Source organism: Atractosteus spatula, chromosome 14 (assembly GCF_055471065.1).
Source record: "Atractosteus spatula isolate fAtrSpa1 chromosome 14, fAtrSpa1.hap1, whole genome shotgun sequence".
NCBI lineage: Eukaryota > Metazoa > Chordata > Actinopteri > Semionotiformes > Lepisosteidae > Atractosteus > Atractosteus spatula.
In genome coordinates, this window is record NC_142719.1 from 38303373 (window position 1) to 38316745 (window position 13373).

General features: G+C 37.7%; 1 protein-coding gene across 1 annotated transcript in view; it reads right to left on the reverse strand.

The window, feature by feature from the left end:
- The window catches only part of fat2 (FAT atypical cadherin 2), a 59452-nt gene that overhangs the window by 13909 nt on the left and 32170 nt on the right, over positions 1 to 13373 (reverse strand). The window contains exons 13-19 of the mRNA XM_088932226.1: positions 11467 to 11700; positions 8962 to 9351; positions 5236 to 5450; positions 4367 to 4504; positions 3475 to 3618; positions 1799 to 1996; positions 88 to 886 (exon numbers count right to left, since the gene is read on the reverse strand). Coding sequence (XP_088788352.1) covers positions 88 to 886; positions 1799 to 1996; positions 3475 to 3618; positions 4367 to 4504; positions 5236 to 5450; positions 8962 to 9351; positions 11467 to 11700 — 2118 coding nt within the window. The remainder of the gene's footprint in view (positions 1 to 87; positions 887 to 1798; positions 1997 to 3474; positions 3619 to 4366; positions 4505 to 5235; positions 5451 to 8961; positions 9352 to 11466; positions 11701 to 13373) is intronic.

Below are 13373 nucleotides of genomic sequence, written 5' to 3' on the forward strand. Positions count from 1 at the left end.
AAAAAGTACAGTACACATGCTCCCTTTCCTCAATATGTCTATCATCCTGCAGGAAAACTGGGATTGCACAAAAAAAAATTCCCATACCATTACATGAGCACACTATCTCCCATGAGTGCTGAGGGGTTATGAAGCTTGTGCTTTCTGTCGTGTAGGTCGAGTTGGTCTCCTTAGACATGCGGACAGTGGACTTACAATCTCGTGATGGACACCCAGGTTCCATGCAAGAACCATGATTGACCTCCATTATACTGATACCGAGAGAATCCTTAATGCCTGGGACTATACTCGAGAGCTTCTCTCTGGACAAGGGTGACAAGCTACCATGCTGTCTCCAGACCAGGAGCACGTCCAGGAATTCAGAGTTTTGATCATGCTGGAGACTGGCAATGTGGATCCTCTTGCTTTGAATGTTGAACATGTCCCCCAGAAAGTGCTGCAGGTTCCACCAGTGGTCTCTAATAAACACCTCTGGCGTCATCCGATCGAGGCGGAGTGTGATTCCCTGATCCAGGACCTGCTGAGTGGCGCCCCAGACATGAACTTGAACGGCAGTCCGGGTAGTGAACTTCCCATCAGAGATGGTCACATTCAGTATGTACTGTCCCGGTTCCAAGACATCTTTTACTGTGATTTTTCCATTCGCAGTGTCGACCTCAAAACGCTTCTTGATTGCCGATTCTGAAATCAATTTATACGAAAGGACATCATGGAGATCTCGGTCAGCTGCGTGGATGTTTCCAATAACACTGCCTACAAATACCTTGTCCACTGTGGTTATAAAGACCTCCAGTGGCACAGCAGAGGGAGGGTATTTGCTCTGTTCAGTGACACTAAGTTTTATCAAACACGTAGAGGAAAGTGGAGGGTAGCCACTGTCTGTCACCTGCAGAGGCACAAGGAAAATCGAGTTAAAATTGAAACACATTTATACGCATAACTGAAGATTTAACTGAGTGAATTTTCTTTGTTTACGTAAACAATAAGGCGGTAATTTTTAGTTCTAATTGTGAGGTATGACATAACAAAGGTAGAAAAGCCAAAACAGTACTAACTTTACTGAAAACAAAAGAAAGTAAGTCATATGCTAATATGTCCACTCCGGTGTTAGAAATAGTAAAAGACTGTGTAAGTATGAGTTGTTCCTTGTTGACAGTTAAGCTATTTTTGATTACAGATAGTGATTGCTTTTGGAAAACACACATCTCAAAAGAAATTGAAAATGTACTTTTTTGTTTTCCTACGTAGCATTTAAAACACCATTTCCACCCTAATTTATCCTTCTGAGAATTCTGCTGATTTATTCATTGATTCTCCAGGATCCAGGCTATTATGCATGAGAAGTGCAGAGAATGAATCACACTGTGGCTTTTAATAAATTGCTAGTTTTGACATGTGATAAGCATGCCATTTTCTTGGCTTTCACATGCACCTTTTGAAGTTTGCAATGGTTAATTCTAGAAAACATTCTTTAGATTGTGGAATTTATGCAAGTGTTTTTAGAAATATTTTAATGGGAATTTCAATATAGAATTGGAATATAATATTCAATATAATAAATTGAATTAAATATTGATATAAATATTAATTACATATTATCTTAGACAATTTAGAAGGCACAAAAGATAGAGATAAATGACAATTTACTTGTTAAAATGAACTCTTATTTAAAACATTCAATATAACTGTGAGAAATAAATACCATTTGATTCAGTGGATTTACCTGCTTTTACAGTTTTTAATGTAATGAAGTGGAAGAGCGGAAAAAAAGGTTTCTCTTCCCATGCCACTTTCTTACCTGAACTTCCAGGAGGTACATCTCTCTAAGTTTCTTCCTCAGGATACTAGCAGTTGAGACCCGTCCACCTTGGTCAACTTGAAAATGCTTTCCTTCATTCCCAGACACAATTCGGAAGGAGAATGGAGGCCCATTTTGCGGTGTGTCTCTGTCAGTCACCACTAGTTGCAAAATGCTGCTGCCAACAGGATCACCTTCCTGCCAATTAACAGTTAAGTACTTTAGTAAAAAATTGCAAATGTAACGTTCAGCCTTTTCTCCTCAAGCACATTCCACAGTCCGTTCAAGGGTCTGATAAGTTCAGCCTCCTATTTTTGTGAAATTACAGTAAGTGTTGTTCTGTTGTAATTACTAATTAATTATTTGGCTGACACTTTTATTTGAAGCAACCTATATTTGTACCGATTTATACAGTTGGGCATTTTATGGGAATAATTCATGTGAAAAAAACTACCTAAATGAAACAACAGCAGAGTCAGCATACTGTAACCTTTCATTTAGCCCAGTACCATGACCACAACTCCTCACTGCTGGCCATAGCTAAACATTACCTTTTATATGTCACTTGCGGGATAATTGTAAAGAGCCCCCCCTTATCTGTAATATTCTGTAATTACCTAATAGGTTATATTCTGATAACTTTCTGTTGTGTTTCTGTTCAGTTTTACACTTGCCCAAGAAGCTCCTGTTCACTGAATCTGAAGAAAAACACCTACAAAACCTAAACTCAACACCTGTCCTACATACTGTACTACTGCTTTCCTTTGCTTTGGAGAGAAAAATATGCTTTACACGTCTCAAGGGTTTTTTACAAGTCACCGTCTGTGTCATAAGAGAAATATGAAAATGCCCCGGTATATGCTAAATGACATTTCTTTGAAAAAGGAAAATAAATGGATGTCTGACAATGTCTGCAATTGCTTTTTGGGGTAATATAGGAAACCTGAGCAGCTTCACGAACTGCATGTTGATTAGAACCCATTTTTCTTTTTCAAGTTAAAATGATGATAATGCTTACACCTATATTTATAAGACATACTGTAAGCGCAGAGTCTAATAAGAAAACCAAAACTTGAATAATTCATTGACCACTTAACATTACAGTTTAAGACCCAATAATGTTTCCTAGTAAAAGAAATCAAAGAAAAGGTTTAAATAATTAAAACACTCAACTCATAATTCAGAAGAAAAATACTAAGAACAGTTTCCTTAGGCAACGTTTTCCCCACTCAATTCTATTTCTACTATTTGGACTCAGTGATTAAACCGTTCTGCTGATTCTTCCAACTGAATCAATACAGTTGAAAGCTGAGTTTGAGAATTGTGAATGGAACAAAAAGCAGCAGAGGCCTGTTAATTGCAACACAGTCTTGACAAACACCCTTGAAATGCATAATGAATTATGCTAGAGGTAAATGTGGTCTTTCAAAAGACTTGCTCTTAAAACATCAGAGAAATCAGCCTAATGAAGAAAATTGTAGATCTCTGAGCTTAGCGGCTAAATGCTAAATAGGAATACTAAGATGAAATAGGAACCATACTACATCCACAAGGTTTCTTCTTCAGGCTACTTCATACTAATCCTTGCAGTATGCCTTTAAACTATGAATGTACACATACTTCTGACATTCTGACAGTATAAGCCTGTGTCCACCAAATGGATAACTCTTTGATACCTGAATAGCCAGGCTGTGGTTGAGTTGGGAGAACACAGGAGGATTGTCATTGACATCAGAGACCTTCACGGTCACCTGGACAGCACTAGACAGCGGAGGCTCTCCACTGTCTGCAGCTAGAACTGTCAGAGAATAGTGGGTGATCTGTAGGGAAAAAATAAAACCAAAAACAAATCTGTCAGCGTGCAACTGAAGTTTGTTAGGTCTGTGTTCCAAATTGATAAAATTAGAAACTGGGTTTTAAATTGTTTTAAACCCCACTGAAGCCTGATTACATACATTTGATTTACCTGCAATGTATTTTGTAAAATCTAAAAGATTATATGCTCTTCATATTTAAATTGACCATTAACATTTTAAAAAGTCTTCATTTTCATACTAGACACTAGAGGTTAAAGAAGTGTGTCATTATGCGGGGGCGTGTTCAGTGGGGAAGCGGAGCCCTGGATAGGGACAGTGGAGGAAAAGTTTAGCCTGACCCGGTGGAAGATATACAGCCGGACAAGTTAAAAAAAAAAGAAAAGAAAATGGAAGAAAAAACAACGGCCTAACGCTCACGTTACAATCGCCTCCGGGACTGGCCCTGGAAGGTTCTCCCCTTGCGGGGGCCCGCTCCTCCCTCCGGGGAGGCGCTCAGTGTGTCTTAAAGGGCTGCAGCTCGTCATTAATTAGCCGGCACAGCTGTGGTTGTTAAGGCTACGTGTCGCCCTTAATCCAGGGCTCCGCCTCCACACAGAACACCCCCCCCTGTAATGCCACAGAAGATTTGAAGCAAGAAAGTAGGACAGTAGGACATTGCACAGTAGAATACGTGTCCTTCTACACAGCACAAGACATATAAGAGGGGTAAAATGGCTGAGTGGTGGGGATCCTCAGTGTTTCTTAACCTCACCTCCTCCCGATCCAGGTGCCGGATGATGCGGATCTCCCCACTGGCTGGGTCAATGCTGAACTGCTGCCATGGATCGCCGCTAACGATCGAGTAGTGGATGCGGTTGTTCAGGGGCCCATCAAGGTCATCAGCTGAAACCTTGAAGAAGAGCACAGAATTGCCAGCTGAGTGAACAAAGAGAACGAGTCTAATTCTCGTGACAGCTTGCTACTATAGTTCAAGTATTGTTGTTGTTTAAAATATTTTTTATATTTTAGAAAAGGTCTTGCACTATAGCTTTGTACCAGAAATACGTTTGACCTGTCCTATCAGCAGTTTGTAACACAAAATGTGAAGTTACAGGGATGCTAAAGTGCAAAACAAATATAATGGCAGGAATCAGTTATATTATCTTTCTCTGAACTAATGTGCTTGAAACAGTGTTCTCATCTTCTTTAATGTTTCTTTTTTCTTTAATTCATCTAACAACTAAAAATGCTGTATGCAAAAAAAAATGACAGAGCATTTCATTAGTGGGGTTCTGAACTGGAGGTGGTTGTTTGAATGGAAGTTTCTAGCCAGCTAGTCCAGTTAACCGGGTCCGTTTGTGTGCCCCTGTTCTCTTTAAAGTTCTGCAATGCTGGAGTCTACACTCAAGCACTGGACACTTCATCACTTGAAGAACATAAATTTAATTTACAACAACTGACATGTTATCTAAACCAAAACCTGTTATGTTATTAATAATTTTTTTTGGGTTAATACAAATGCACAAACCTTTAGACATCAATTTTATGACTTAGTTCATATTATTTATTTTCATTACATTATTATGGCTATTTGATTACCAAAGACTGAGTTTAATTTTTTGTGAAGCACAAAAAGCATACCTGGGTAACAGTTTCTCCCAGTGCGATATCTTCAGGTACCTCGGCACTATAATCACCATGGCTGAAGATTGGCGGGTTGTCATTGATATCAGTGATATTAATGATCACCGTGGTGATATCACTGAGAGAGGAAGACTTTCCTCTAATACCTTCAACCGAGAGGTAATATTCCTGGCATTGTTCAAAGTCCAGGGATCCATTCACATACAAATCACCTACGACAAAGCACAAATTATTAAAGGTACACCGTTAAATCGACTTGCTTGTGCATGGAAATAACTACTTCACTATAATTCAGAAGTAAATTAAAAAGAAACTCTGCTTTAGGATCTGACAAAGATTCAATCAAAATGGAAATCTGTATTATTAGTTTCATTGTATAAAAGCACTACTTTATTTGACAATATCATTTGTCTAAATGCATCCAAATATTTATCCAAATATCATTTTTTTAATTTTTGTTTTTTCCTTTTTTTGGAAATGTGACACACGGTTGGCTTATTATGGATTTGTTTCAGAAGTAGGAAGCAGAATACACTGGCAAAGGCCAGCTGTGAGCACTTTTGGGACTAATTATATTCTCAGGTTGGAATATGATGATAGGATGAATCATGCCCGTAGCAGGTACACTCCTAAATACTCTTTACTTCTGGATACAACTGATCCCTTGTTTAGCCAATACAGTACATCTTTGATTATGCAATGTCAAAGTGGCCAACTATAATTACCAACATAAAGGAATTACAAAATTATTACTATTGTATTCATGCAACATACTTTCTCCATATGCAAATTGTTAAACAATTGCATCTCAAGAGGTTTAACATCAAAGAAGGCTGCTATAGTCCTTGCACAGATTTCCCATGGCATTCATATACTTGAGTGTTAAAGTAATTTGAATGAAAATTCTGTCACTCCCAGATTTATTAACTAAACACCTTCTCAAATGTTGTTTAGTTATCTGGCATTATGTTGTTAAATACTGCAAAGACAAATACGACAGAACGGGCAAGAAAATAGACACCACTAAATTCTAGGTGTGTGTAATAAGGGTATTGTTTGATACCCTTACTGGTGTTTTTTTCAGTTGCTGAGATCACTATGTATAGTGGTCTGTGTATGGTTCTGGGCTGCCAGCCAGTCTCAAATCTACACTTCGTTAAAATAAAACAATGTTGTACATAAAAAACAAAACCTATTCACTCCTCCATGCAACATTCCAGGTTTCCAAGTAAAAAGTGGCAGAGATAGCAAGAATTTAAAAAAAATGTTTTTTTTATTTCAATGTTAATTACAGATGTTTCCAAGATTAATGTACTTTTTGTTTTAGTTTAGTAATATTAGTCATATCCGTCCTTTGACTATTATACAGTATATACAGATATTCCCTATTGAAGAAATTTTACACTTTAAACTATCCAGAAGGAAACTCACTTATTTTTCTTTTTAAAACCACTTCAAAAAAACTCTCTTAGAAAATGTCTCGGCCTTTGATCAAAAAGATTCAACTACTCATTTTAATCCTTTTAATGTATATTCATGTAACAGGAGCTGTGGGAGCTTTAATGCTTGTGCTCCAGTTTACATTTTTCTAAAGTAAGTAAAGACTTTTGCAAGTAAAAAAGATGACAAACAGTACAATTGTTTCCAACTTAAAAACAAGTTGTGTCAGGCTGTAACCATACCCATCACTGCTGTGGAAAGCCTTCAAATTTGTTAAATTGAAAATAATTTAAAACAATTGCAACTACAACATAGAGCAGCATTCTATAAGCCTCTTAATGTCATCCTGACATCCCGGCAATAAAGTGTGTTATTTAACCTGAGGTCTAATCCCAGCCCAAGCCCACCCCCAACACATGCTTTGAACTCTGCAAACTCTTTGAAAACATTATGTATTTGCTATGTCTTTTGAAAAAAAAAAACAATAGTTGTGTACAACTGTGAATGTTATTATTAAGAATCATATATCCCTCTATAAAGGTGTCACGCTGGCTATACTATACCATGTACAGATAAAATATGATCAAAGCAATCAAAGCAATCTTCCTCAAGTAGCTAAAACTACTCTTATGTTACTCATACAGGTGGGTACTATGCTGATGTTAAAGTATGACAAGTACTGGAAGGAAAAGAGATTAGGCTGTGCTTTCTTTACGTAGCTCACTTTATTTCTAGCGCTAATACTAACATTGCTGCGACTACCACAACTACTTATTTTACTACTACCACCAACAACAGCAATTCACTCGTATTCCCAGCAGGATCTTAAATTAGACTTTACATTTTGCTGTACCAAACATTTAACTCTTTCAAAGTAAACTGTTAAACTCTTCAGCTCAATTCAGAACCCTCCCAAAAGAACAGATCAAAGCCAAATTTGAAAACAGAACCCTCAAGAGACGTGGGATAAGGTAGAATAAAAAGCCAATAAGTTAAATATGCACTGATGCAATAGGTACAATCACAATGAATACATTTGTTCATTTATTTCATTTTCTTGTAATACTTTCAAGTCTTTACATGTTATGTAGTGATTTTAAAATGTTTATATAAGGAAGAGGGCAATGATGCACTGATTAGTTGATTCACTCTTAAATAAAGCTCTTTGTAATGCACAGTATAATACTGCCTCTCATAAAACAGAAGAAGTATTGTTAATAAAAGAGCTACACAATTGAAAAACAGGTCACGGATGTATGATTGTTGGCCCCCGAACAGACAAACCACATAGCAAGTGATTGTGGGCATAGCTAATTTTAAACTTTTTTAAATTTAAAAGCTTTAACCACTGAGTGAATAGATCTGTCCTACATTGTTCAGGTGTACACAGGGCAATGAAATAACCATCTCTTATGGGTCTTATTCAGGGACCTGAACTTGACACTACAAGGTTCAAACAATTAAAATAAATCATTTCTAGTTGTCTCAAAATCATTAGTTCCTTCTGAGACCATATTTAGTTCCACTCTGTATTTCATGGTAAATGTGTAATTGAAGCCATTAGAAAAAGCCTGAACTGGTACTTCAAGGAACTGCTGAAATATTACAGATCATCTGCTGGTATATTCTTATAAAAACACTACACTGGGGTATGTCAACTGCAAGTTATTCTTAATTCTATCCATTGTAATTGCTAATTCCAAGTAACCTTTGTTTCAGTCCAAACTGTCAAAAACTGGTTTCTTCACATGAGGTTATAATCAGCCAATAAAAATGAATAATATCACTCAGAGACTACCCAGCAGGTTGGTTGATATTATGACTCACAACTGTGCCCAAAAATTATCCTTTAACTTTAAGAAAAGGTTTCAAGCTAGGTTCGACAAACTGAATAATACCTAATATGTTTACAAAAAACTATGTGCAAAATTAATTCAATCTTAGGAAGTCTTCTCAAAACTGTACAAGTGGACATAGTGTAACTAGTTAGAAACTGGAAATCAGGAAACCAGCTTAACAGAAATGTAACCACCCAAGTGTAAACTATTTGGGAATTTAAAATAGAATAGTTCACTTTGTGGGTGATGTGGGTTATTGGATACAACAAATAAAAAGGGTTTCACTCTTATTTGCCAATTCCACTAAAAGTTTAATTTTCAGAATTCACTTTTCGTGGTAAAGTGAGCTTTTAATTAAAAAATAAACCACCATTTAGTTATAGGCAAGTGGTTTTAATTGGAAAATAGTAAAATTAAATTAAAACTGAGTTTTGACCAGCCTTACCAGTTTTTGAATCCATGGAGAATTTCCCGTGCTCATTGCCTGAAATGATGCCATAAACAATGTCTGCGTTCCGATCTCCATCTTTTGCCAGCGCTGAGACACTCAGCACTTCCGTGCCAAGAGCAGTGGATTCTGGGATCTCAGCGACATACTCGGTATTCAGAAAGACTGGAATGTAATCACTTAAGTCCACCACATTAACGGTTACCGTGGCAACAGAAAACAGATGGCGGGGCAGTCCCCGGTCGGCTGCTTGGACCTTCATCTCGAATAAGGATTTTGATTCGTCAGTCAGAGGTGCTTCAAGACGGATCATCCCTGAGAATTCATCCAGTGAAAAGTACTGGCTATCAGAGTCGATGAGAGAGTAAACCACCTCAGAATTGATGCCTGAAAGATAAAAGTAAAATGGTAAAGTAGAAAAATGTGATTTGTTGCTTCCAGAAGAAATGTAAAAAAAGACAAAAATGAACTTTCAACACATGTGCTCTTTAAGGACATAAGAAGCTAAGTAGAAACCTAATGTCTATACTGTCCATTAGGAAGCTTACAAACAAGTGGTTGTTCATTCTTTGTTGATCACTTGTTGCTGTTATCTTAAAGATCTTATCCAGCCATTTCCTGAAGGGTACCAGTGAATCAGCTTCAACGACGTCTGTGTAAAGATTTTCTTCCCCATTTCAGTTTGAAATGCACTCCTTCTCGGTTTCCATTTGGCCCATGGTGGGCCCTTATCTAGGGCTGGTTTTGGCCATTCCTTTCAGAATTGTAAATCCTTGTACTACATCTTCCCTGCAGTGCCACTATACAGTACAATTGCATGTATGTGAAAGTGGAAAAAAAACCTTATTCCCTATAGTCTATGAATGAGGATCACAAAGTTGGTAAGATCATGTTGTATTTCTGCCATTGACTGCAGAATATCATTAACTCATTCTGTAATGTTTCAGCGCATGTTAACATAAAGAACTATAACTAATTCCAGTTCTGTTCACACACACATCAATGCATTGCATTTGGCAATAATATTAGAAAGTTTAAACTTGCAAAGAAGATATAACTACATGCTTATCTTTCCCTTAAGCTGTATTTCATCCATCCATTTTCTTACTGCTTCTTCCAAGTCAGGATCATAGTGGAACTGGAGCCTATCCCGGCAAGCAACAGGCACAAGGCCAGGTACACAAATATTCACAAACTCCCACCTAGGGCAAATTTTCCTATCAGTATGGTTTTGGAGTGTGGGAGGAAACAGCAGCATCCAGATGAAACCCATGTGCACATGAGAACATATAAACTCCACACAGACAGCACCCTGGGTCCAATGTTGAGTCCAGGGCCCCCAGCGCTGCGAGGCAGCAAAGCTAACCACTGCACCGCTGTTCATGAAATGTATTAATTCATAGGCAGCATATGATTATCTCCTCTGCGTGGTAATTTATGACATTAAGGTAATAATGCCTATCATTTTAATTACAGGAGCAGGAAGCATACAATTGTAATTAAGTGACTGTGCATTACTGGGTTCTAGTTATGTGCTTTGAAATGAGTATTTCATGAAATACTAATTTCATGTATGAGAAAGTAGGCAGTTTGTGTACAGTCTGTAAATATCTGGTAACATCAAGGTTAAATGGTTTCCTAACCTGTAACTTCTTTTTGAAACTGTGCACGTGTAAAGATGACGTGACGTGCTCTCTTGCAATTCTCTCTTGAGTGAACACTAAAATATACTGCACTCCTTAGAGAAGAAAATACCTAAGCCAATTGTGCCACACAATTAGTTTCTGTTTAATGTTTAATGTTGTTCGTAGGGAAAAGCATAACAACATTTAGTGAAATCAGAAGAAATTAAAAAGAGGGAAAATGAAAGTTCCAACAAGTTGTAGCACATTTGTAGGTGTAGCCACACTCCGCCTAAATAATGTTCCTTCATGAAACACTTTTTTTTTATGATCATACAGAAAACACCTACGCATGAGCCACCAGCAGAAAGCAGAATTATTTAAATATTTCAGAAGCAGTGAACAGATTTTTGAGACGATATTAGATTGCTAGACCAGCCCATTTCCTGACTTTGTACTTCAGATTACTGTATTAGACTGTGAGCACATCTGTGGTTTGAAAAAGACATTTGTGAAAAGTTAAAAAAAAGCAGCAGCTTCATTTTAACATAAAATACGTTTTAGAACCACAAGTATGAAAACATTTGCCACTTAAAAAATAAGTTATTATATTCCATTCTTTAAAAATGGCACTTAATATGTTTGCATAATTAGAACCAAACTTTGCAATCCAAAGAAATAGAATGTGGTATAAGAGATATTTTGGAAAAATCATACCAAAAGAATTTGCCAACTTAAGAATTTGTTCCCTTTCATTGAAGAGGATGTGTGATAGTAAAAAACACCTTTGCAGTGCTCTTCATTATATAATGCAAAGCACGATGCCAGTGTTATCAGCCTAGCGTTCACTTTACTTGGAACACAAACAAAAAGGACTCACCAGTGTCTGGGTCTTTAGCATAGACAATGGCGATGGGGGTTTTCACTGTCGTGTTATCAAAAACAGTTACGACATAGTGGTCGCTGGAGAATCTGGGGGCGTTGTCATTCATATCCTGGATCATCAACATGATATCAGCCTGGCAAGACCGTCCACCCCCATCCGTGGCTTTTACCACCAAATCATACTCCATCTGCTGCTCGCGATCCAGAACGGCTAACGTGAATAGCTCTCCTGCAACACACATTAACAGATGTCATCAAAAATATTTCAAGCGAGTTAGCATTATTAAAGTCATGCTCCCTTATTTTGTTCAATGGCTAAACAATAAGTATTTGGAATGTAACACTTTTCATCAAATTACTTAATGCATTAGAGGTCTCAAAGCCTGAATGAACCAGTGTTCAATGCATATAAAAGCTATAGGTACAAGTACAGTTTAAAAACAATATATAACAATAATTTAAGCATGGGGGGGGGGGGTAGCCCTTCTTCTGTTTGTGTCTATACAGTATGTCATGGGATTTTTAATGAGTTAATAACCTGGTACTAGCCAGGCTCAATTCTCGGGAGATAGTTTTGGTTCATACTGGAATGGGAGACCTCTAAAAAAATCAGGTTGCTGCTGAATGTGATGTTGGTGGAACAGCACGTAGCAGTAGGAGCAAGTGGGGCCTCTTGAGTCCAACAGCTACAACATGTCATTCAGGGGAATGCTGATCTGTACCACTCTGACCACTCTGGGGTACTTTGTGATACAAAAATACAAAAAGAATTATCCTGATAACTATTATCACTTTATAAGTGATGATCCACCAGTGGGTCTTGAGAGATTACTTATGCTTCCCAGCAGGACATATCTGCATAGCTATTGTTCTAGAAAAATACAGCAGGTTCTGTATATATTTGACACTGTTGTATCTAAAAATAAGTAACTTGGAATTAAGGCTCCAATGTACGGTATGATGATTCATTTGAATTGCCGCTATTTCCAATGTTTTGTAGGAATGCAAATAAAGGGGTACTGATGAAATTAACAGATGTGAGTAATCAATCACCTTCTCTTAAACATTTACCCCAAAGTTTAATGAATTCATGCTGTTAAACACAACAATAAATCACATGTTTCATACCAAATGCCATCATACTCTATTTTTATTGTTGTTGTGTTATTGTTATCTGACTGGACAGAAAAAAAAGGTTAAAGTTGAGAACTGATTGGTTAAAACTGTTCCTGCCGAATGATGGAAACATTTAAGACCAAACAGATAGTTTCAAGGTGCAGGCGGTATAGGCCATGGCCTCTTCAAAGAACTTTGTCAGCGACAGAGTGATAATTCAGTGCAATTTATCCATCTGTCATTTTCTAACTGCTTTAGCCAATACAGGATCTCAGGGGGGCAAGAGCCTATCTCTGCAAATGAGGGGCCAAGGGCAGGATACACCTCTCTGGAAGAGATGCTTGTCCATCAAGATGCACACACAGACACAAGGCTTGAGAACAGCTTCTACACTAGGGCAGTGTGCATCCTTAGCAGCTACAGTAACTGCGCAGTGCCTCAGAACTCAATGCACCTCTGTACTCTGCTCTTTTCACTTGGACTACTGTTTTTTTCACTACCACATGATTGTTCTCTGCAATTTAATATCTAACATTTTGTAATGTACTGTCTACATTGTGTGGTGTTGTCTGTTGTACTGTGCTTGTCCTGAAAGATCAGCGTGAATAAGAATTCCAATGTACACATGGCACTTAACTCCTCTGCGCTACAAATATGCACACACTCACACCAGGGCCTGTTTTCCCACAAGCTAATTAACCTACCTGCATGTCTTTGGGCTGTGGGAGGAAATCAGAACACCTGGAGGAAACCCACACGAGCACAGGGAGAACATACGGACTTCAC